We start from the raw sequence: 26,657 nt of genomic DNA, 5'->3' as shown, positions 1-26,657 counted from the left end.
GGAACAGAAAGAATATGAAGTATAAGAATAAAGGGAATGGGAATATATAGGAACTATACTATATTCAGTCATTCTGAGAATAAATCTAGACTGATCCAAGAAAATGAGACAAAATGTAGCTTGTTTTCCTTACAATTTTTTCATTTTGGCATATAATTCTTGCTTTTTGGAGAAGAGAAAGGTTATTATATGGGTTTATTGAACAAACTAGATTTTATAAATAATTGCCTGTCAGACTGTTCAAGACAGACAAATATACAGCAGACCAACAAAAACATGATCTGTCATATTTCTAAGAGAAATATATGTTGATTTTTCATTCTCTGGGGTTGTAAGTGTACCAAGTAGAAATAAATGGCAGTGCTTTTTCTGCTTATGCATTTTTTTAAAAAACAAAGATACATCTAGAGAAAGAATTTTTATTCCAGTATTCTTGGCTTAAAATGTTTTCTTTTTGCATATATGCCTGCAGATCGAAACCAAATACAATAAATGCTGGTGTCCTTTAAAAAGTCTGGATGTTTACAGCAAGCATATAATTTTCCATCATTATGGATGCCAAGAAAAATAAGAAATCATGATAAAAAGAAAGGTTTAATCATACATTTCAGCAAGCACAGACAGAACATCAGCAATGGGTTTTCTTCTTTACTGTATACACTATTTTTAGTTCTTTAACATCAGATCAATTCCAGAAAAATGACATGCAAAATGTTTTTAAAGTATAATTATGCCACTATGGAAAGCATAATACTGAATATATCAATTGCAATAATTCAGTAAAGTAACCACATCTAAACATTGACTTCTAAAGAGATTGATCCGTATAAGGCTGGTTATGGTGAATGTCCAGTATTTGGACTCTTTAAGTCCTTGGCTCTTATGATTAGCTGTACAGCAGCAACTTTTGGCAATGAGTCCGTCCTGCAGGGTTTAATGAAAACATTACATGAGATCCCATTCAAAACTGATGGCCACATTCAGACCTCATCATAGAATAGTGAAAACTTTCCTAAAGTTTTAATAAAAAAATGAAAATGAATATAGTCTTGTGTAGATTTTGAACAAAAACAGAATACTGAAATTAGTTTGCAATTGAAAGGAATCCTTCTTTGATTGAGTAACTTGCCAACCGAAGAAATGACAAGACATTAGGTGCTCCAAGAAAAAGAAAGAAGAAGATGCTGTAGTGTCATTTCTTTCAAAAAAATTCAGATAAATGGATTCACAAAGCACTGGAAGCCTAGAAAAAGCATATAAACCAATAATCTTGATGTAGTGGCAAAATGCTGTTTCCATGTTTTTATTCCATTGAAAAAGATTAGGATTAGAATTTACTATCATGCTTATCTTAACAGAAAAATGCTTCCCATATAATTATTGTAAGGCATTTGCACTGCGAGAATACAATATATTTTTCTGTGTAGAAATGGGCTTTTAATTAATATCCCAACGTACGAAGAATTATCCCTGCCTTCAGCTTTTTGCATGATTCACTAAATGATTTTGTTTTTTTCTGAGTGAAAGAGCCTCATTCTTGAACTGCACAGGAATTCTCCATAGTAGGCAATTCTGCTCTGTCTCTGCAAAATGTCTGACTGACTGAAAATGAGGCAATCAGAATAACAGAATAATGGAGTTGGAAGGGACCTTGGAGGTCTTCTAGTCCAACCCCTGGCTCAGGCAGGAAACCCTATCAGAAAAATGGTTATTCAATCTCTTCTTAAAAACTTCAAGTATTGGAGCAAGAGCCGTGGTGGCACAGTGGTTAGAATGCAGTACTGCAGTCTACTCTGCTGTCTACCAGCTGGCAGCAGTTTGGCAATTCGATCCTCACTGGCTCAAGGTTGACTCAGGCTTCAATCCTTCTGAGGTGAGTAAAATGAGGACCCAGGGGGCAATATGCTGAATCTGTAAACCGCTTAGAAAGGGCTGTAAGGCACTGTGAAGCGGTATATAAGTTTAAGTGCTATTGCTATTGCCAACTTCTGGAGGCAAGTTATTCCACTGATTAACTGTCCTAACTATCAAGAAAATTCTCCTTAGTTCTAGGTTGCTTCTCTCCTTGATTAGTTTCCATCCATTGCTTCCTGTCCTGCCTTCAGGTGCTTTTCATATCTGATGCACAGATGTGCCAGAAGTGCTTACCTTTGCATGGCATCACTTGCTGGTGTAATTGTTAGCACCTGTAGGCGACTCTCATAGTATATAGTTTTAGAATTGCTATTTTTCAAAAACCAGTTTTTAAGACCAATATTGGTATAGCACAGTTTAGTTGAACTCTGATATTATATAACGATGTTTAGATTGATTGTTAAAATAACATTATTTTCTGTTTCACAGTTCCTGGTCAGTCTATCAATTTCCAAATTACACAAAATAACAATTGGCTTTTTAGATTTGTGAAAAAAATCAAAATTTCTCTAATTATTTTCCTGATGAGGAAAAACAAATAAGGCAATTAGCAGTTTGATGTAAATACATCACAGCTTCTTTTAACTTTCTTTATAAAGGTGATGAGTTGAAATTAACAAAAAGGCCACTGAAATTTGTTCTTGAGGACAGATACTGTAATAATTTTGAGGAGGAGGGTAAACTTCAGAACCGTGCAATTTACCATGACATACCAAACATCTTGCCATTAATTAGCTAAATGTTACTTTTAGAAATCAGGAATAATGACTGAGGGGGTAGGAAAAGAGAGACAGAAGCAGCCATTTGATAGTCGCAACAAGCCAGCCCACTCACAAGTATACTTGCAAATGCCGAATTGGCTTCGGGGGGAAAAAATCACCTTAATATAATACTGTCTTCTTTCCTGTTGCTGTAGGCACATCCATATTAGCAAGCCAGAAAAGTCATCCCATTTCTGCGGTAGGCGCTCTGTCAAAGAAAGAAAATCTGCAATGAATTATCACATCAACTTAAACAAGGAAAAACAGGCAGAGAGCAGAGCAAGACTTTCTTCCTGTTTGTAGACTATTCTGGCTGCAATCTAATAGCAAACTTAATCTTAACATTTCTGGTGGGGAAGCATTAAGCAACCACATTTTCTATTAAAAGCTCAGTGTGGTTAGAAGCGGTTAGTGGTTCTATTTCAGGACATGTGCAAAATTATGACATCCTATTTTGTTAATTACCTAATACATAAGCAATTGGTGGTCAAAAGTACTAATAGTTCAACATTCTCATTTTTTAAATAAATCTATCCTAAATCTCATCACCATTTAGAAAATTCACTTCTGCCTTACCTATAATAAATAAATGACTGCAATATTTTAAATTTCTCTCATGAGGATTTTATAGACTAGGTTCATTACAATGTACATCCAATCAACCTTTACCTCACCTCCCATTAAGTCAGTTTTCTGACACTGCAGAATCAATGGGTTTGAAAAAGAGGCTCAAACAACTGAAGGCTATAAGAGAAAAGTTTTTTTTTTAAATCACTTTATATTTTAGGTGGCTCAAGACTGTCAGGGGCTTTAAACATATTTTGAGACATTCTAGAACAGTGTTTCTCAACCTTGGCAACTTGAAGATGTCCGGACTTCAACACCCAGAATTCCCCAGCCAGCTGGCTGGGGAATTCTGGGAGTTGAAGTCCGGACATCTTCAAGTTGCCAAGGTTGAGAAACACTGTTCTAGAACCATTATTCTCAATTATCTTAATGTTATCAGTGTAATGTTCATTACACATTTGTTTCATGCACAAACTCTCCTTTAAATACTTACTATATGTCTTTAAACTCACTGAATTCTAATCAATGTTGCCATTCATCTCCAACTGAGTGCATTCTGGTAAATTTTGCAAATCTGCTTATTTCTTTTATATTCCTAATATGGACATCATCAGAAATCAAGATGTCACCTCCCCCCCCCTCTTTTTCTTCCTTTGGCATACATGTGAATACAAGCATGCACACACAAATATACCAAGTAATACTGATACAAATAATCGAAACTGGTAGATGTTAACATGATTCTACTCTGATTTTCCAATTATAACAGCCTCCAAAGCAGCTTGCAACCAATAATTCTAATCTAAACTGATTATCCTGAATTAAATGAATCAAAATCCAAGTCAAACATTGAAAAGCAATTGTTTATATTGCAAAGGTATATTAATGCTGAGTGATACAGTATATGTGTGATATCATGTAGTAGAATAAGAAATCAAGCTAGCTAGGAACATTTCATTTGATACCAAAACTGAAATTTCAGCTAACCTCTAGAATTATTTTCTTTTAAAGGCAAGCGAATTTTTAGGGGACAGAATTTTAGAACTGAACTGAATCTTTAGTAACTACAACTAATTTGACAAAGGAGGGATACCCAGAAGAAAAGCCTCTATGGCAGGCATATTCAAATTGGAGTAGACAATCCTTAGATGTGTTGACTTTAGGTTATTTTTGGCTTTGAATGTTAAAAACCAGGATTTTCAACTAAAAATTTAAATCAATTTTAAAAAAACAGCTCAAGACTGGGTGTTTTCGAAACAACATTAAAGAGTAGCTGAACTCTTTCAGGAAATGAGAAAAGGAATTGGTATATCAACTGAAGTAGAGTATTACTCTACTTATTTAGTATTTACAATCATTTTTATGATTGTAACTAATCCAAAATATTGTTGGTAAACAGGGTAAAAATACTATTGTTAGGTTCCACAACATGTTAGCATAACAACATTTTGATCAAGGAGAATATTTGTAGCTCAGAACTGAAATAAGGGGTCCTTGGTGCTCTCTGAGCTTAGTTGTTGCTTTGTAGATGTTTCATTATGAGTAATGATCCAACCTAATTATTTGATCTAACCTAAATCTAAAATTTATTTGTGTGGGAATGTTCTAATTTTATTCTCATTCAATTTTAATAACAACAACTATTCTCACGCGATTATAACAACTACTATATCTACCATGTTTTGGATATTGATCAGAACATTACTATCTACTGCATAAAAAGACACAATAATGTTCTCTGTAGCTGTAGACCAGGGCTGTCAATCTCCCGGCCGACAGGCTGGATGTGTCACAGGCTGGTCACGCCCATGTCCGCTTTAGTGAAGGGAAAAAATATATCATATGACAAAGTGAGTTTGACAGCCCTGCTGTAAACTAAAGGATAATTCAAATTAAATATGCCACAAGAAAGGTGGGAAACTTTTCTATTTTGAAAGATAGTTTCCATTATTACCATTATTTTGCCATTTTAAAAGTCTTCACAGTTGAATCATGTAAAGTTTTCTGAAATTCCAGATCCTAAAAATCCATATCTCAACCTAGACAATTCCATTAATTCTTATCTCAGACTCTTAATCACCAGTAAATATATCCATAGAACTGGGCTTCGAATTCTCAGATCTTCCAGATTTTACTGAAATATATCTCCCAGCAGGCTCAGACAGTAGGGCTGATGGTTAGTGATGCTGGGCTTCATAGTCCAATGAATATATACAGAGTTACATATTTCCCACACTTCCCTAGAATTTCTAATAGTCACAAATATTAATAAAAAAGTTTTACACATTGCAATTCATAGCCACATCTACGAGAGACCTCCTGAACCTGTTTCTGAAAACTATTCTCTCTATATAAAATGGAAACTATTTCAAATATTGTCATGACTTTTTTTCCTGCTTTTGGGAGCCAATGAATGAATAACATTGAAAATTAGCTCTTAGTGGTTTTAATGTACATTTACCTAGAAGAAATGTCCTACTTTTTTCTCTTATACATAGGCTTACACTGGAATGTGCTACAAGATGAAGAATATTACACTGAACTTAAAAAATACTTTCAAATAAAACATTAGGCAATGTCATAAGAATGAATAGCTTAAAATGAAATATTCTAACTAAAGCCAGGCATGGGCCATTATAAACAAAAGAGCCATATATCCAAAGATATGGGTATTGCTTAAGCAACTAGAATCTATGCTTAGAATTTCAGGCAAAAATAGTATTTTCTTTTCCTTCAAGACACTCTAACAGATTTATAACACAGCAAAAAGCTTTACTCTAATTCAACACTAAAGATTACTATGAAACATATATGAAGATATAATAAAAATTATATCTTTATTATATTTTATTATAAAAATATATTATATTTTTGCTAATTTGAGAAAAGAGATGTGGGAGATACAAATACTCAGAGAATAGCGGTGGGGGGATAAAATCTAGTTCTCTTAAATTCAATTGCATATTTCAGCCAAAAACAGAAATACTTTTTTTTAGTCTATGAAGATAATAGCTTACTGAAGCAGACCAACTTGTAAATGAACAGAAATAACAAAAAACACTTAAAGGAGAGGAGGAGGTAGGAGAGGAAGAAATGGTGCTGATGGCAAACAGTATTTTCCCTTCTAAAGGCTTGCTTGATATATTTTACTCTTTGAATAGAGTAGCAAATGACACCACAAAGCAAGTTCGATAATAACAAATGTTAAGCAAGTTATTTTGTGATATGAAGCAGAACATTCCCTATCCCCTCTCTCATCTTCAACAATAAAAACAAAAACAAAGTAAATAGCTAATCATTGCAATCCTTCCATTGCATTCATATCTGCTGCCAATATAATCATAATTACAACACTTGTATGTTGTACAACACTTGTACACACTGATGACAATTAATGAATTTTACTTATTAAAATTCAATACATGCAGGCTTATGGGGCTATAATAGCTATAGGTATTTTGTTTCTTCATTTAATACATACATCGGCACCTTGGTGTGGATGGCTATCCTTCAATATTGAAATGACACAATTACTAATGTAATTTAGCATATTTACATATGTCTGCATATGAGAAAAGTATAAATCCAACATGCAATAAAGCATAGGAACACCAGATTCTACCACAGAACCTGTAGGTATGGTATCATCTGTTCATACTTCTACACTGGATCGCTGTATGTGTCCTGTGTGATCAAAATGTTGAAGATTATCTTGAATAGCAAACCAGAACAGGGAGCATACAAATGAGGAATTTCAGTTAATATCGTTTCAAATATTTGTGAAGACGATGATGATATTTATTCAGTTGTGTTCAACTCTTGGCAATTCTATGGATTAGGTCTTTCCACATCTTCCAATCTTATACTACTTCTTTGAGCGTTTCTATGCTATGGCTGGTGTCATGTTTGAGGTGTCCAACTACTGGTTTCCTTTTTACCACTAAGTCTTCCAAACATAACTGTTTTCTCCAGTGATTCCCTGCCATATGGCATGGGCAAAATAAGTGAGATTCACTGTTTCATGATTTTGCCTTCCAGTGACATGCCTCCTGTTATGCGCTCCAGTACTTACTTGTTAATCACCTTTGTTGTCCAAGGAATATCTAGGAACTGCACCACAGCTCAAATGAGCCAATGTTCTTCCAGTCTTGCTTTCTTAAGGTCCAACTTTCATAAACATAGTTTATTATGGGGAACACAATAGAGCGGACTAACCTACATTTAATTGCCAGATGTCCTTGCTTTTCCATATTCGGGTCATGTTCATCATTGTTATGCAACCCAGTGCAATCTGATGTTTTATTTCTCAGCTGCATTTATCACTTTGAGTGATCTGCAATTCTAGGAAAGTAAATTTTTCCACGCATTCTGTCTCTTCATCCTTCAATTACTATTTAGTTTGTTTGTTTCCATTTCTTGCTGTGGACATGAGCTTGGTTTTTTTTGGGATGTTCAAGAAGAGGCCCAAATTCTCACTTTCTTCTTTTATTTTCTAAATCAGATATTCCAGGCCTTCTTTTTTCTATTTCTACATTTTTCTAAGTATTTCTATTTAACCTAAATGTCTATCCCTCAGAAAAGCAGGCCTTGGAACCAAATAAATGGGAAGAAAAACCAAGTTTAATTCTAAATGATAATCTGGTTTAAGATAGTGTTGCGTAGTTGATAGGAAAACCTGGGCATATCTATATTAAATTAAACATATATGACATGGAAAAAGGTCCAACAAGTCACCTATGAGTTCAAAATGGGAAACCTCTAAAGCAGTGTTTCTCAACCTTGGCAACTTGAAGATGTCTGGACTTCAACTCCCAGAATTCCCCAGCCAGCGAATGCTGGCTGGGGAATTCTGGGAGTTGAAGTCCGGACATCTTCAAGTTGCCAAGGTTGAGAAACACTGCTCTAAAGAATGAAAAGACTGGTGGAAAGGGGGTGGAAAAACAAAGTCAAGAATATCTTTCCAATGTTTTAAAACCACAATAACTGAAGCTCAATTGGCAGGTATGTAAAAGACTTAACAAAATCCAAGAAGCGGTCAACATGGCCCTTGTGATGGAAAAAGGGCAGGATAATAACTGTTATTTAAGATAAGATAACTGTTTTTCCAAAAAATTATACAAATGTAAATGTACCAGAGACATTCGGTCCATAACAATAACAATAAAAACAATTGATTGCTTCTTTGTAATTAGTATATTCCTTCATCTGTGTTCTGTACCAGACCTGTCATAAATAGCCTATTTTTTATACTTCTATATGATCCTGAAAAAGGATGTGATTGTTTTAATAAAGAAAAGATGAATCGTCTCTTGCAAGCTCCATAGCACTTCTTTTGTACTATGCTCAGTGTACAACCCTGTTGTTCCTCTACATAGATCTTGGTTCAAAACAGCCTAGAGCTACTATAACCAGCCAGAGTCACTTAGGCACAGAAACAAACAAAAAATAATATGTTAGGCAGAAAAGACTTCATCTCCATTCCTACTGCATACTCTTGTAATTCTCCTCCATTGAGATACTAGTTTGAGGATGGTAAAGAAAAATAAGATATATGAATGTATTTAAAGAGCCATCATCACAACCAGCAATCTGAACATCTAGGGGGCAACAATATATTGAATGGAAAAATAATAATTTCTGAGCCTATTTCAGGTGAATGAGAAAAGATGTAGCTGGTGAGAGAAGTTCTGTCCAATGAAAAGTTCTATTTTGGAATGAAATAAAGATTTGTTTACAAGTCAACCTTATTCTGACGCATAATCGAGATAGGGTTGATTTATTTTTAGGACAAGAGCTTATTCAATAGCATACCAAACAGTCAGATACAAAGATATGATGCCCAACTTCCTTGTGTTTGAGAATTATTGGTTAGTTGATGCAAATCCCAATCATTGGATTGAGGAATGTTGGTCCCATAAGTGACGTGTTTTCTACTGTTAGTGGCTATTAGCCCAAGCGAAAAATAGTTATACTCAAACAATGGCAACTGTTCAAGTAGCAAGAAGAAAAAAATGATTTAAAAAAGAAGCAGACTAAAAGTAATTAGGCAGAAAGAAACAATGAGAGAAAGAGAGAGACAGACACAGAGAGAAGGCAAGTTTGAAAGCAGACAGTTTGTAAAATGGAGTGTTTTCAGCCTAAACATCTCAAGTTCTAGAACTTCTAAATAAAATTCTTAGTATATAAGCTTTAAGGCAAAAATCATCTTAAAATAACTCCTGTTTAAAGTTACTTACTGGATGCTTTTTGACAATGCAAATACACAACCTTTACGGATTAGAAATTACAGTTTTTCATTCATTTAAAAGGCGGTAATTTGATTCTGTATTCATTCACTTTGGTACTCAAATTAAGATATTTAGCTTCTCTACATAAAGAAAATTTGGGCTCAGAATCTAATATTATTTATGTTGTATAATACATTTAGCTGCCTGGTCTCATGACTTTATATATCCTTACCAAAGAATTCTGTCATCAGATTTCATGCGATTCTTGCCTTTCTGAAGGAGAAAAATGAAATCATTCAGGACTTCTGTGCAAATCACCCACTCAAGTAGAGAGTGTCAATTACACTTGGTGGCTAAATATATAGGCCGCACGTGGCTGAATAGATGAAGCAGAACTGACAGTTTTCTCTCTATACATACAAATTCACCACAGGAGATGTCATCTTTGCGTTTAACATTTAAACATTTTTGTTCATTCTTTATTCTAGGAAATCATTTGAAACTAGTTGTATAACCTAAGTGTAATATTAATGTATTTACATTATTTATAAGCTGTCTTTCAGAGCAAGTCCCTCACAGGAAGCCTACAATAAAATTGCCTAATAAATTACTAAAAGCAGCAACTAAATAAAAGGAATAAAGGGCCAGCAAAAGATTAATCACAGGCTGAGCAAAACAAATGCTTTGGAATTCTGTTTTAAACTTTGCAGTAAAAGAGCTGTAGTTCCTGGAGGAGGAAAATCTGAAAGTAAAAATATCCTTGAATCAAGCAAGCCTGGCTCTTGAATCTGGCCAAAGGCAGGTAAATTGTAACCCTCCAAATGATAATGATGGTTACTTCAAATCAATAAAATGTATCCTTTTAGTGGATTTCAATCATCATCATCTTGCTTTTGGCAGTTCGAATCTCATCAGGCTCACGGTTGACTCGGCCTCCCATCCTTCCAAGGTTGGTAAAATGAGGACCCAGATTATTGGCGACAGTATGCTGACTCTGTTAACTGCTTAGAGAGGGCTGTAAAGCACTGTGAAATGGCATATAAGTCTAAATGCTATTGCTATCATTGTCGTCGTCATCATCATCATCATCATCATCATCATCACCATCATCTTGCATTAATAAACAGCACAGGAAAAGATAAAATCTATAAATACCACTATTTCAGGAAAATATAAGCATGTAAAGCTGACTGACTGATGAACTAACTATAAAATACCGTAATCCTTGGAGAAGACAGCTATATTAATCAGGGGATGCAATGCCATAGTATGTGCTGTTTTTCACAAGGGAGAGATCTATAATGGAGAATGCTCTCTCTTTCTGGTTAGCTGTCTGTACAAATGTAGTTGACAAAGCATCTGGAAGGAAGTTTGTACATGATTAATTCATGGAGCAAAATATGTTCCTTGAAATCTTCTTGCCCGGGCTATTCGTGGCTTTAAAGGTTAGCATTCACAATTACTCCAACCCTAATTCCAATTCTAAGAGTGATTTCTACTTGGTTCACTTGATTTCAGTGATGACCAGTAGTTTTAAAAAAATTGTCTCCTATGAATATGGCTTCTGTCATGGGGTTCATTTTGAATGGTTTGGCATAGGCATATAGATATAGGTTTCACCCCCAAAGTGTTCTACTTATTGCTTCACAAATACACAGATTCTTAAGTTTCATAAGTTTTACTAACATAATCCTACTCTTATACCTTACTTAACCTACATCTCAGATAAGCCTATAAATGTAGCTACTTATTTATTGAGGTTTTCAGTAATACTTCTAATTTTGTGGTCCAAATCCAATTTACATAGTTTCTGTTTTTATTTCTGACTTTGCTCCTTTAACTGCTGGGTATTTTCTTTTCCTCCTCCTCCTCCTCCTCCTCCTCCTCCTCCTCCTCCTCCTCAACTGTTTTTATTTTCAGTGTTTTTAACAAGTATTTTTAAAACTACCAGCCTATGTAGTAACACTTGGGTTTTCAAATGTTTTCAGACTGCAGTTAAAAAAAATCCAGAATTTCTGCTGTTTTAGGCATATAAGGAAAGGCACAGTTGATACTTTATTCCTCCTATAATTTTTTTCAGCTGATAAGCTTAGTGGTTAAAGATACTGAGATTGACATCTCAGGTTTGAGACCCAAGCACTGCACAAGAGTGAGCTCCCATTGCTTGCCCTGTTCCTACCCACCTAGCAGTTGGAAAGCATCCAGATGTGAGCAAATTAGAAGAGTAGACCTTCAGTGGGAAGGTGACAGTGTCTTTGGCCTATAGCTGTGCTGGCCACATGACCACTGGAAATGTCTTCGGACAATGCTAGCTCCCTCAGCTAAGAAATAGAGATGAGAATCACCCACTAGAGTCGGACATGACTGGACAGGGAAACCTTTACCTTTACCTATAATTCTTTTCTCTTATACAGATACTTTTTCTAAAAAGAAGTCTTCTGATCTGACGTACATCATTTGAAATAATTATTGGATTTTTAATATGTGAAATTCTATAAATCCTAATTCTAACAAATTCTTTAGGTCTTAACATTTTTTTTACTTTAGACATTTCTAACAGTTTAAAAACTAAAGGAAAAGTCTAACATCTTCCTTAATACAGAAGAAAAGCATTTTTCCCCAACTAACAGATACTGGATGCCAGTATAGTATAGAAGTATCAACCTGTTCCAGAGTTCCTAGAATATCCTAATTCTTTAATATAACTTTGTCCTACCTGTTAGAACTGATTTTATGTCTCCATAATATCAAATAATGTCATTATGTCCCCTTAGTAACAAATATTTTATTTTTAACTATATTATTTTAAATACATAGATGATAAACAAGAAAATGATACTTTGGTATATTAAAATGTCTTCATTTTTTTTTAAAAAAGGCAAAGATCCTTACAACTATTTTATTTTTCCCAAACCACATTAAAAGAATTTTAAATCATTGTTGAAACTGTAACAGCTAAATGCTGCAAAATAATATGATTAAAGAAGAAAAATATGCTTTATATTTTTGTTGTTAATTCCTGTTGCATCAGAAAATAAGCATATGTTGCCAAATAATTAACCTCAAAGTAATACATATCCTTATTTCCAATTCATTTTCTTTAAAAATTACAGCAGTCTGTTTTTAATAGTAATAGTAATTAAGCTTCTCTATAAGCAATTAGGTCAAAATATGAATTTTGGCTAATGAAAAAGTATTTAAGAGCTGATGGCCCTATATCTAAGGAAACTGCTTATGACCCTGAATGATTCCTTTCGGGAAACTGTTGTCTGCAGTTAATTTGGAAAAGATAAGTTAATCAAATATTTTCTCTTAAATTAGTACAACAAAATAAGATTAAAAATTATGTTAGTCAAATTCATAGCAGTGTCTTCTCACTAATCACTCTCAATTAATGAATCAGGTTAAGGTGAATTGGTATCAATAAGATCATGTAGATTAAGACAAATCTTTTTTATCTAAAGAAGAAAAATTGCTGGATTAGGCACCAGAAGAAGTTGCAAACTTATTGCAATCAGCCAGACCAAGTTATTGCAATCAGCCAGATCAAGGCTGGAGAAAATACAGAAACCACTGAAAACACAATAGAATCATATGACTGAAAGAGACCTTGGAGGTCTTCTAGACACCTCTCCCTCCAGCCCAAGGCAGGAGGCCTTGTATCATCCTGATCAAATTGTTGTCTACTCTATTTTTGAAAATCTCCAGTGATGCATTACCCACAATTTCAGAAGTGCCATTCCACTGATTACTGGTCTCACTGTCAGAAAATGTTTCCTTCTAGGTTGGATCCCTCTTTAACAGGCTTTCCACCCATTAATTCCTGATGAAAAATGAACTTCACATTCTTGAGCAATACAGGATTATAGACCCATTCACAATGCTGTCAATCAGTAGGATCTGTACTGGTGAGGAGATTCCATAAATCTCTTGTTATAAATGCAATTTTCTCAAAACTCCAATATTGTAAATAATGGAAGTCTTTGACATCACATAATTGTGAATTTTCACAAACTCTTGCGCCTTTCTTGGCCATTGGCCCTAAAATGTAAGCAATTCTTCAAAAATTCCCCTATTTGTACTCCCACTATTTTTCTGCTACAATTAATGCTTTTCTCATTAACATCTATCTATCTATCTATCTATCTATCTATCTGTCTGTCTGTCTGTCTGTCTGTCTGTCTGTCCGTCCGTCTGTCCGTCCATCCATCTCCACTGTCTGATTTTTTTAAGACAAACCTAACATATAACATTTCTATAGCACTACATCAACTTTCCACAAATTCTGTTCCCCTTCTCAGCCTCTGTCTGATATCATTGAGAGGAAAGAAAACAAGGCAAAAAGAGGATGGCATCTGCTCCAGTAAAAGCGTGAGGTGTGGGAATAGCACATGAACATTTGCCAAAAGGAAAAAGAAAAAAACTGGTAGGGAATGAACTACTTACTATGTTATGTTTCTCAGAGGCTACTGTAAACAATGGTGTGGGAAGCTTAAAAAAGGAAACTATAAAACAATACTTGGCAGTAGCTTTTGCAAAACAAACAGACTTATGAAGTTCTTCCCATCACTGCCACAAAGTTTAATAGATTTATTTTTCTGAGTAAGAAAACTTCTGGAAATAAAGTTAAACTGAAAGCCTTAAGGGAGACATCTAGAAAAAAAAAAGGACGCGACTGAAAGCTGGATTTGGTTTAAGAGCACAGTATAAAAAGGCAGACTTGCTTCCTACTAACTTGAAGACCTCCCACAGAGTATAACTGAATATTATTAGTACCTTGTGCAATGGCCTGATTAGACTCTTTGCTAAATAAGAGTTGCTTACAGCAACTAGGTTTTTATTCAACTTACTTGCATTTATTTGGAGCACAGCTCTGCCCAGGTCTAGACAAACGCGTCTGTGTACTTGATATCGTTTTTCCTTCTAAACTCTGTGCAGCATTTTAAGGCATTTGGTTAGGAAGGGAGAGGAAAAGAAAGCAGAGTGGGGTGGCTGGGAAGGATGGGTTTGCAGGAATAAGAAGATGCTGGGATTTAAAATTAACTTCCTTACTTCTTTGCTGTGTGGCCTCCCAAAGACCATTTGTCTTTATGGAGCTTCAATTTCCCTGTCTTTTACATAGGGATATGATTACCTCCAAAAAGTATTTCAACCGATTGCAAGTTGAAAGTTTGCTCAAAGCTTTCGAAATATGGCACCTTGTCTAATTATTATTTGCATTAGCCTTTTCTCCCCGTTGTTTCTTATGGCGAGATACAGAATGACTGAAGTGGATGTTGAAATAGGCAGCCACTGGGCGACAGGAGTGGAATTTTCATGTAAGCAACTGAAGCGTCTTGGAGAAAAATAGTTATTTTCCGTTAGATGCTGCTGCTGCTGCTACCGGCTGCTGGGTCAGAGGCACTCTCTTGCTATTATAGTGTGAACATATATCATCAATCCCACACATTTACCCATAAATAACTCACTGGCAAATGTGTGTGTAATATGTGCTACTTTATCCCATGCACAGTCTTAACTTAATGCCTATATCTGGTTGCTGGGGGGAAAGGAACTCATCCGTTATTTTAACGCAAGAAGAACTCCTATCCTAACGGAGAGGTTCTCTTCGGCTCCCGGCTCCTTTGCTGGCAGAAACGTGGGTGCGGCTACAGTACTTCTGCTCAATGCTCATTCCTGCTCGATGTGCTCAGTTTCTATTGAGGCTCTTGTTCACCAAAGCAGTGGGAGGTAAGAGGAGTTAAGGTAATGCATCAGTGGTTGCCAGTGGTGGAGATGGGAAGAAATAAAAAGCAAAAAGAAATATACCATTTCAATCAAAGTCTGAAATTTGTAGAAGTGGTTTTGGTCTCAATATAGCAAAAATATTTATCCAAGAAACTCCTACTCGGGTGCGAACATCCTACTTCTAGTGGGATTTTGTTTGGACAAAGTCCTGGGCAAGAGTGGAAGCTAATACAGAACATGTCTATAAACAAATATATTTACTTAGTACGACTGGCACATTCACTAGAGTATTTCAGTGATTATAACGGGTAAACTATTTCCTAAAGTAGTTTTATTTTGTGATATCTGCTAATTTATTCAATCCACCTCATTCTTCATACTCTTGAGTGTTAAGTTATTTCAACCAGACAGAATGAAAGGTATGCTCTGAGAGACATATATACTGCTTAGTGCTCCAAACCCTTAGGCTTACCGGGCAGCTGGGGTTGAATTAAAGAAACTGACTTAACTATTTTCAATATCTGCTGATCAGCGGCTGGACTGCTTTGTGATGGGACAAAAAATTACTCTGTCGGGTTTTCCCCCCCCTATGTTGGATAATAGCAAAGAGAATAAGCAATGACTAGGAAGGATAACAAGGTGGGTATTACATATAATATTATTAATTAATTGGCAGAAGAAATGTATATATTTACAAAATTGTTAATAAAATTTATTTAGGTAGAAAATTTGTAAGGCTATCCGTTTTTTTTTTAAATAACAGTGCGCAGCTAACAAATACTTAATCAAGCCAAAACAAAACAAGATCAGAAAAACATAATTTCTGTCTTTCATTCAATTTTGCATTTTGTTCAATTGTTAAATAATTAAAAGATAATCATAGTTTAAAAATAAAATTACACTGAATGCCAACATGGACATCTTTAAAAAATAAAGGAAAATCAAAATATGACTATTTCTAGAACAAAAAAAAATCTAGAAAAACACAATGAAATAAAAACCACTCACACACGGACACATACACACATATTTGTGTGCCTCCAATTTTTTTCTGGCTCACAGAACAAAGTAATGCCTCTAGATCAGCCCTGATATCTCAAAACATCAGCTCCTTTTTTCTTTGTTGACTTTTGACTGCAAAGCATTTTGTGGTAACTCTTATAGGTCAAGTTCGTATTTTTAGCCTTACTGGAGTTTTGAATTGCTCTCAGTTTGTGGGTTTAAAACAAAATCTTAACATCACTGATGTGGCATTTTGTTTTCAGTAATTGATATTAATTTTCAGGTTGCACTTCTGGTTTTAATATGAGAAGATCTTGGAGAACTGCATTAAAAGATCCACAAAAATGGTAAGATATTGTTTAGTTTCCATTTGTTTTATATTCAAAATGTTTAAAATGCTTTAACTGCCATACACTTTCCTGGTTTCTCTTGTGCCAGATATTATCCCTACATTGCACAAAACATTGGCTGGCTGAAACAATTATTGTGGTGTTTCTGCAAGTAGCCAGGTCTGGAATCTGGTGATAATCAACATTTCTACAAGCTCAAGTTGATACACTGGACCTCTTTACACACTTTAAAGTGACTACGAAAACAGTGGTCAATTATTTATAGGAAGATGCTATGCCAATAGTAGATGCTTTCCATATGTACAGCACAATGCTGCAGTTCCCCTGTCTTCATTGTATTCACACTGCAGAACAGATTTAGAGATAGTGATATCATTCTCATAACAGAAGATTCTGCCAATGTTGCACTGCTGAGAACCCTCAAATCTGCTTAAGATATTACAGTAAGAAAGGGGATAGCTTGTTTACCAATGACAGCATTTTTTAAAAAGAAAAATCACAAGCACTGCTTCTAGCACACTGTGTCAAAAATCAGTATTTAAATATGCTCCCTTAGATGTACAGCCAGAAGGTTCTGGAGTAAAACAGTTCTTTAAATGAGTGACAAGGCTGATGCTAAAAGTCATTATTACATGTATTTTGTGGCACTGATATTATTTTTACTTTTTCAGGATCATTTTATTTAGGATGATCATACACTTTTCCAGGTGGTAAAGGTTTACAGTATGTAATTTTTTAAAACAGAATATTACAGAACAGTTAAAACAGTTCATTTAGTGACTGTTTAAAGTTAGAATGGCATTGAAAAAAGTGACTTATGATCGTTTTTCACACGACCCCATGGCCACATGATCAAAATTCAGATGCTTGGTAAGTGGCTTATGCGATGGTTGCATTGTCCTGGGGTCACATGATCAGCTTTTACGACCTTTTGATGAGCAAAGTCAATGGGGAATTCAGATTCACTTAACAACCATGTTACTAACTTAACAAATGCAATGATTCACTTAACAACAGAAGTAAGAAAAGTTGTAAAATGGGGTAAACTCACTTAACAAATGTTTCACTTAGCAACATAAATTTTAGGCTCAATTATGGTCATAACTCAAGGACTACCTGTATTAGACTCCTCAGAGATCTAGTATAATAAAGAACCCTGCTCATCTCAGATCAAGCCTACAAAATTAAATGCATCCAGGTGATCACTGCTTCTGGAGACAACATGTTAAGCCTGACTGCCTTGAAGGAAGTAATGCACTAGACTTTTTAAAAAGTGTAATGAATTTTAACAGCTATTGCTCAATGACAAATACAAATACAGGTTTTGGGGAAAGCTACTTCAGAAACTGATGGTTCAATTCCAGGCACTGGAGTGAAAACTGTTTATCTGGCTTCAGTTTAATCGAACATTTTAAGGCAGCTGTGGCTACCTTGATGGATGAAGTCTATCTAAAAAAACAGGAGAGTCCTATTCCATTGATTCTTCTACATCAGGGCTGTCAAACTCATGGCCTGCGGGCTGGATGCGTCACACACTGGCCATGGCCAGGCCCAGTTTAGTGAAGGGGAAAAAGTCACAATACATCACATGATGACACGAGTTTGACACCCCTGTTCTAGATAATTCAGTAGTCTAAGTGAACCATGATATTTACCTAATTGGTTTCAGATAGCAGCAGGCCATACATACCTTAGGAAAGAAGTCTATCTATAGAAATGCCTTTTTCTATATCTGCTTATTTTCACTGGACTTTCTTTTTTCAAATAATAAAGTAAAAATTATGTAGGAATTTTAATTATCTATGTATAAAAAGAGTCTTTCTTTAGTGCAGGGCTGTCAAACTCACGGCATCGTCACCTGATGTATTGGGACTTTTTTCCCTTTTGCTAAACCAGACGTGGGCGTGGTCAGCGCATGACACATCCGGCCCATGGGCAGCGAGTTTGACAACCCTGCTTTAGTATCTTCTCAAAAGTATTAGTAGCACTAACTTTACAACATTTTCAATTCTATTTTAGGTCCTTTTAGTGTCTCCAGATATTGTCAATGCTAATATTTCATTTTGCTTATAGTTTCACTATTTGGTGTGTTTATTCTGATAAAGAGTAATTTGAAAAATAAATAAATAAAAATACCCAAATTCATCTTGTTTGTGTTGTTACTTAGCTTATTGCTTTTAATTTCCCTTGGGAAATGACTGGCTTTTGGCCTAACTAAAATGTCTAAAGTTCATGATATAAATACTGTGGTCTGAAAAAAAAAAGCAATAATAATGACAATCTCATAATTGTAGGTTACTTCATCACTAAGGTCCTGCACATAATGTGGTTTAATGTGTCAGAACTTTGTGACTACAGTTCTGTGATTCAAACATACTAAGTTCATGGCATTTTGCTGAGATAGAATTTACTCTGGAATAAAGACAAGGTCAGCAAAGACTCTTTCCATAGACAATGTCTACATTTATTTATTTTTTGAATAGGTGTTTTTGTCTGTACACCCTTCTATCTTCTTCTTCCTAATACATGCACTAATTTCCAAGAGTGAACTGCCCTCAAGATCAGCTGGTGACTACCTGTATAAAACCATTCATGCAGCTTTCTTACCAACATTAGAAAAGCAATTTGCCATGACTTCATAAAAAATGTACTTACTAGTATAGCCATATACTCTTTGCATTCTCACCCAAATACTAATCAGATCTAATCTGCAGCAGAGTTTTAAAAAATATGAAGACTTATTATTTACTTGACATGTTTTTGTTAATAACTATTTGCCTTTTTAGCAGCATTATTATAACATTAGCTCTTAATCAGCTTGTGATCTACTAACGCAAAGATAGGGAATCTTTAGTTCATAGTCATAGGTATTAAAAAGGATCCAGTTAATCTATATTTCAAGAATCCTTTGCCTCACCATCTTCTGAACTACCCTGTTTCCCCAAAAATAAGACCTTCCTGGATAGTAAGCCCAATCGGGCTTTGAATGCATGTGCTAAAATAAGACCTCCCCAAAAATAAGCCCTCCCTGAAAATATTGCAACAGAGCAGCAGCCATGAGGTGACCACACTCACTGCCTTCTGAATCTCAAAAGTAATAAGACCTCCCCGAAAATAAGGCCAAATGATTATTTCGGGGGTCAAAAGAAAATAAAATCCTGACTTATTTTCGAGGAAACACAGTATGTCTCTCAAAAGCAAAGATGTTTATGTTTTCCTGAACTCTATACTGTACAGAATAGGTAATCTTCTATCAGTTTGATAACTGATCACAAAATGCTGTTCTATACTCTATGGGGGAAAACCTATCTATGTAATTATTTTTGTATGATCAAATTTTCTGATCTCTCTTGCTACAATGGCAAAGTGCTAAATAGAAGCAGAAGATTTCCAATTGGTTAATATTTTCCCTAAAAGTAGTTAAGAAAGAGATGTAGAAAACTTCAGAGAAATATTCAGTATTTCAATTCAATTTATCATATTCACAAATCTAAATATCTTCTGAAATAGTTCAAGATCACAATTTCAACCCGTTTTTTTCTTAGGAGCTATAATTGTACCTCATGGCATGATTGACATCACCACCACCACCATCATCTACAACTTCTTAGAAAAATAACTGTAGTGCAATCTGCACAAAACACATTTAAAAACCACAACTATATAATGTTTCATCCTAAACATACTTCTCTGGAATTTAGGCTGTGCAAAAATTGTTCTTTGGGGAAAAATTAAAATTATTTGGGGTGGGGGATAGCCGTGCTCATAAATGTCTCCTCTCCTATCATTGCTGAAGAGTGAATAATATCTGTACCAGGAATAATGACATGATTTCAACATACTTCACAAGATGAAGACATTTTTATTACTATGTTCATGCAGTCCTCTAGAAATGCATTGTCTGTCCATGATCATGTCTGTTCTCAGTATTTTGTTTTTCTATTTACTTTCCTAATTCACAAATCAGAATTCAATATGAAGGGTACTTTTAGACACCCACGTCATTCACCCTAAATAACTCTTTTCTTCCTCAGAATTAGAGTTAAGAAAGATTACAAAGGTCACCAAGTCCACTCCCTTCCCGAGCTTCGCTAACAGATGGTCATCCAGGCTCTGTTTGAAAATCTCTAATGAAAGATAAGTTACCACATCATTTTGCAGCTGGTTCCATCATCTAACAGTCACACAGGCCAGGGAGTTCTTCCTGATATTTATCTGCTTCATTATATCTTAACTAAATATATTTATGGTTCATATTTGTAATAGGTTAAACATACACAGTTCCTTTAAACTGTGCCCTCATATTGCTTAGTTTCTAGACCGTAAACTATTGGTAGCTCTATTCTGGGCTTGACTTATTTTGAATTGTGGTATCAAAAACTAGTTACAGTTCTCCAAATGGAATATGATCAGGGTAGAATGGAAAGGAATAATTGCTTCTTGTGATCTAGATTCTATGGTTTTGTTAACATCACTCAGATAACATTTAGCTTTTTAGCAGCTGCATCACACTCATGCTTAACTTATGATGAGCAAGGTCATCAGATGTTTTACATATGCACTATTGCCAAGCTATTGCTTATAGTCATGCCTGACATTTTTTCCTACTAGATGCAGGACAGATAAATTTATTCCTCTTAAATTCTACCCTATTTATTTAAACCGGCTACTTCACATTATACTCTCTCCCCTATTTAATATCTACATAAAACGACTGGATTTTGTCATTCATCAGTTTGGAGTCAAGTATTTTCAGTATATTGATGATACTAAAGTTGTACATTTTGACACTAAAATATCAGTAATCATGGTCACATGACTGTCGGACATTATAACAGATCATAAAACTGCTCAGAGGTACCACATGGTAAAATGGACAGCTAATAAATTTTATAAATAAATAAATAGCCAAATCAGCTGCCAAGTGACCAAAATGTAGTCATGTGATAGTGGGGAGGCATTTAATAATGGTTAGATGTGCTTTATGGGCTGTAAAGCAACCATTCTGAAGTGGCTGTACCTTTGACCAACTGTAAAACAACCAGTTGTAAGTCAAGAACTACGTACATTCTCATTTCCTCTTTTATTTGTAACTGGCCAGAATTAATAAGGAATTGGATATTAAGTCTGTTATGAGGAACAAATGTTTGTTGAACAAATGAAAAAATAAATGTGTGCAAGAGTGTATTTTGAATGATTAAAAAATCATAGAACAAATATGGATGAAAAAGTGAATAAATTGAGAAGAAAGGGAAGACTGAGAAAGTTGTGGTTGAGTGGAGTTGATGAAAAACCCCAAACCAGAAAATTTAGCAGTTCAAAGAGCAAAAAGCAAAGTCTTGAGCAATGTATGGATGGAGTGGTTTGCAAAGATAGAAGGAACTGAGCAGATATAAGAAGTGTTAAAATAAACTTTTTTTCTTTTTTTATCCATGCCTTTAATTTCTTTATCTTACTGATTTTTGTGCTCTTCATAAAACTGCTTACTTAAAAGGACATTATGCATGATATGCAACCCTCTTTATGGTTCTTATGTTCAGTGACAGAGCAATTCCATGTGGAAAGGAACTGCTACTACTAACTAGATGTTTGTTCCACACTACTACCGCTCAGTAGACACTTGTGTGAAACAAACTTAATGTTTGTTGTGTGAAATCAACTTAATGTTTTTGAGTTAAGTACTAAATAATTCTTTTAAACTTGTAGAGATGCATCCAATGGATGTACTTTATCTCCAAGCATGTTATTAAAAACATTCCGTTTTGCAAAAACTTTATCTATTAAAATAGCGGTCTCCAACCATAACAGCTTTGTGGACTGGTGACGGCAGCAGGAGGGGGGGGGGAGTGGATGGTTCCACGCATGCCCTGTTCATGCAAATGATGTGTATGTGCTTATGTATATGTATTTTTATTTACATGATAGCATATGGCATGAAGAATCAGCTTTAAAAATTCATTTTGAATAATTATTCTTCAAAATATCTCTTCCTTCTTCGGGATATAGTATAGTTTTTATGTCAAGCTCAGCTCCTAGAGCTGTGATGGCGAACCTATGGCATGCTGAGCCATTTGTTAGGGCATGCAAGGCATTACCCTGTCAGCTCTAGCATGCACTTCAGCCTTTATTTTCGTTTTTCACCCTCCGGAGGCTTCCCATTCCTGAATTTCTGGGTTGCTCGAAGGGTCGTTTTTCATCCTCCTGAAGGTGAAAAATGGCCCTACGGGCAACCTGGAAGTCCATTCCCAAACTTCGGGTTTGCCTATAGGGCTGTTTTTCAGCCTCTAGAGACTTCAGGGAAGCCTCCTGAAGGCTCTGGAGGGCCTCGGGGTGGGGATGGGGGAGCCCATTTTCGCCTTCTCCGGGCTCCTAGAAAGCCTCTGGAGCCTGCGAAGGGTGAAAAATGGGTCCATCTGCACCAAAAGTGGGGGTCGCATGTGCATAGAATTATGGGTGTGGGCACGCCCATGTGTGACCCTCCTGTGCTCTCCCCGCTTTTGGCATGGTATGGGGAAAAGGTTAGCCATCACTGTCCTTGAGCCTTGCATGGACACATCCATACAGGGTGGTTTCTTTTTTCTTTTTTTTCTTTTTTATATAATAGAAAGTGATTTGCCACTGCCTTCTCCTAGCCAGCAGCTCTGGAAAACTTCCACACATCATTTAATCCTATAGTCTACTTTTTAAACAAAAACAAATTCTTTACTTCCTGTTAAAAGTTTAGTTATAAATGAAAAACACCAAGGGAGATTTTTAAAAATCTGAAAGCATTTGATCATTTCATATCATGCTGAGAAACAAATCTCAGTGATAATATACCACCAGTGAACTCCCCCAACTCAAGCTCAAATATGCCAGTGCTAAAATACTTATACTTACCGTGCCGCCAGTTTAATTAAAGAAAAACAAAAGTGCACATAGTTTGCCAAAAGCAGGAAAGCATTTCAGTCAACTGTGTTTTGCTTTAGTAACAAGATCATGAACAAGTGGAGCATGCAACTTTTTCAACCATTGCTCTGTGTTAGATCAGTATGTTTTAACATACTGGAAATCTGGAAACCAAACTCTTATAGCCCATTATTAGCTGAATAAGAAAGGAAGAAAACATAATCAAATGTCCTTTGACTCTCTAGTTCAAATCAGAATCAAGAAATGGGAAAGCAACCCAAATCTAATGTGAAAGCGTGTGCATGTGTGCGTGCATGACCGTGCATTTCATTCAAAGAAAATAACAATGCTGTAGAAGGCAAGGCTAACCAATGTATCTTTAAGACAGATAGTCTGCTCTCAGGAAGATGACAAGCTAATTATAGTGTTCCCTTCAGAGGCAACTCACACATGTAAACTATTATGCAAAATATAAGTGTTTTTTTCCCCTTCAAGAATGCTCAAGTTCATTAGACATGGTTTTCTCAATGTAGAAAATCAGGCCAGAAATGAAAATAAACAGCTTCTAGTATATGCAACATAATTCCCCCAGCATTTATGGAAATACAGTAAGAGTCCTACAAAAAATGTTACTTGACATTTTCATGCTTTCCCCACAATCTCAGATTCAGTATTTGCCTATTTGTACTATATTGTTTCCAATTTAACAGTACTTCAGTGAACGAGGATGGCTCTAGCGGTAGTAACTATTTGTTGGTGAATATTTTGGTCTAATTTAATCCAACAATTAACAGATACCGATGGAAACTGAACTCATGTTTACAGTACATATTACATTTACTAACCTAGTCTTGCAAAGGATGTCAGCAATATAGCATCCCGGAAAGACCCTTCCGCAGGTTTTTCAATGGTCAGTACTCTTTCTTTAATTATTGCCTGCTGGACAGTTTATGCCAAAGGTGTTCAGTTGTTTGACTGAACTTCAATTCTGCTACAAGCTCAGTAGTGGTGGGATTCAAATTTTTTTTACTACTGGTTCTGTGGGCATGGCTTGGTGGACGTGGCATGGTGGGCATGGCAGGGGAAGGATACTGTAAAATCTCCATTCCCTCCCCACTCCAGGAGAAGGTTACTGCAAAATCTCCATTTCTTCCCAATTATCTGGGACTCCGGAGGCAGAGAATAGATGGGGGCGGGGCCAGAATTGGTCACAACCTGATGAATGCCACCTCTGAAGTTCAGGTGAAGTAACAGCAAACCATCCATGTAAAATAGCTATAGCAGAAATGCACTTCAGTTCAATATATTCTTATGAAGCCTAGGAGAATATTTTGACTGGAAGCACCCAAAGGCTTTAGTTGGTATCCTTTTATTCCAAGCTGCCAATCAGCAAGCTTTTGTCTTTGACAATTCTTTAATATTCTGTCATCTTCCTCTGATGTTTAAGACAGGTGCTCAACTCACAAGGACGGTGATGTAAAACCAGCAAGCAAACCCAAATATCTCTGCCAAAGCACTGTTCTCCGAATGACAGAAATGGCACACTTACTGTTCAGGATGCCTTTGGTGAAAGAATTGCATCCAAAAGGAAATAACTGTAATCTTACCAAATTTATTTTCAACTTCAGTTGGGAAAGGATTCAATACAATGCTACTTCGGATACAGAATTTGTTACTTTAATCCCAATGTGGGAAACATTTGCAATCAGTCTTAAATGCCTTAGTTGCAGAGTTAAGTTAAATAATGTAGAGAAGAGACATCATTCATCCACAAAACATAAAACCTCATTTTACATGTAAATCAGCAGCACCGATTGTAGATATTAGTATAGTAAGCTAGAGGCAGACAACTGTTCCTTTTGCTTGTTTCCTTCTTTACATATTGTTGCTTAATGTGCTGAAAACAGGGCTGAAAAGGGCACATATGATCATTCTAGCAGAGGATAAAAGGTCTGGGCTTTGTGCAATTTGGAGAGTGACCCTTCAGAAAGATAAAGATACAAATACTCTGGGACAGATTTCCTTTTGCTTATCATCATTGCTCCCATCATCTCCAGTATCTCTATTGCCACTCCAATAGTATTTCTTCCAAAAGAGAGTACAGGTAGCCCTCAACTTACCACCACAACTGAGTCCAAAATTTATATTGTTAAGAGAGAAATTTGTTAAGTGAGTCTTGCCCCACTTTACAATTTTCTTGTCACATTTGTTAAGTGAGTCACTGCAGTAATTAAATTAGTAACATGGACGTTAAGTTAATCTGGTTTCCCCATTGATTTTGCTTGTCAGAAACTTGCAAAAGGTGATCACATGATCCCAGTTCACTGCAAAAGTTACAAATATGAATCAATTGTCAAGCATCCGAATGTAAAACATGCTGCAACTGTCTAAAGTGTGAAAAATGGTCATAAGTATTTTTTGCTCCATAAGAAACACTTTTTTCCTACCAAAATTGGATGGAAATGTCTGAACATCTTGGCCAGTTGGCCCGGAGACAGGAACACCTGACAGGAGACCGAGTTGATGATGGCGCTCAGATGTTGAATGCGCATGATCGGGCAGAGATGACTCGTCTCCATATTGACTGAGAAGCCGTGGTGCTGCAAAGTCCGGATGGTCATCTGTACTTCCTGCTTTGCTTGGTCTGGAGTCGTTGAGTGGATAAGTATGTCGTTTAGATAGCACTCTAGACGGATGGGATGGTTCTGGAGGTGGGTTGCCACCACTGCCAGGGTCTTCGTGAAGGTCCTGGGTGTGGACGAGAGGCCGAATGGGAGAGCTTTGTATTGGTAGTGCCTCCCATCGTAATAGAATCCCAGGAACCTCCTGTGGGCAGCATGGATGGAGACATGCAGGTAGGCCTCTTTCGGATCTATGGATGTCAATAGATCTCCCTGTCTCACACACTCCAGGATGGAGTGGAGGGATTGCATCTTTAACCTTTTGTAAGCCAGATGCTGGTTCAGGCTTTTCAGATCCAAGATGGCCCTCCCCCCCCACCCCCAAATTCTTCTGGACTAGAAACAGTATGGAATAGAATCCCTGTTTCTCCTAACCTCTTGGGACAGTCTCTATGGCCTCTAGTTGGAGCAGGTGGAGGATCTCCTCCTGCATGAGCCCTCTCTTTATGGGATTCTTTGGAGTTGGGCAACAAATGAATTTCCTCTGGAGAAAGGATAGAAACTCTAGGACCGGGCCCCTTTTGATCGTATTGAGGACCC

General features: G+C 36.0%; 1 protein-coding gene across 2 annotated transcripts in view; it reads right to left on the bottom strand.

The window, feature by feature from the left end:
- Positions 1–405: 405 nt before the first annotated feature.
- SUPT3H (SPT3 homolog, SAGA and STAGA complex component) overlaps positions 406–26,657 on the bottom strand; it is a 230,802-nt gene continuing 204,550 nt past the window's right edge. For both annotated transcript variants that reach the window (XM_087716747.1, XM_087716748.1), the window contains 2 exons: positions 2,795–2,883; positions 406–924 (listed from right to left, as the gene is read on the bottom strand). In XM_087716747.1, coding sequence (XP_087572873.1) covers positions 2,842–2,883 — 42 coding nt within the window. In that variant the 3' untranslated portion in view covers positions 406–924; positions 2,795–2,841. The remainder of the gene's footprint in view (positions 925–2,794; positions 2,884–26,657) is intronic.

This window comes from Thamnophis sirtalis, unplaced genomic scaffold (genome assembly GCF_051295495.1).
Source record: "Thamnophis sirtalis isolate CommonGarterSnake01/CBP01778 unplaced genomic scaffold, rThaSir2_p1.2 scaffold_5, whole genome shotgun sequence".
In the NCBI taxonomy this organism is placed as follows: Eukaryota; Metazoa; Chordata; class Lepidosauria; order Squamata; family Natricidae; genus Thamnophis; species Thamnophis sirtalis.
Note: the sequence above shows the minus strand (reverse complement) of the source record. Positions and strands in the feature narration are given on the sequence as shown.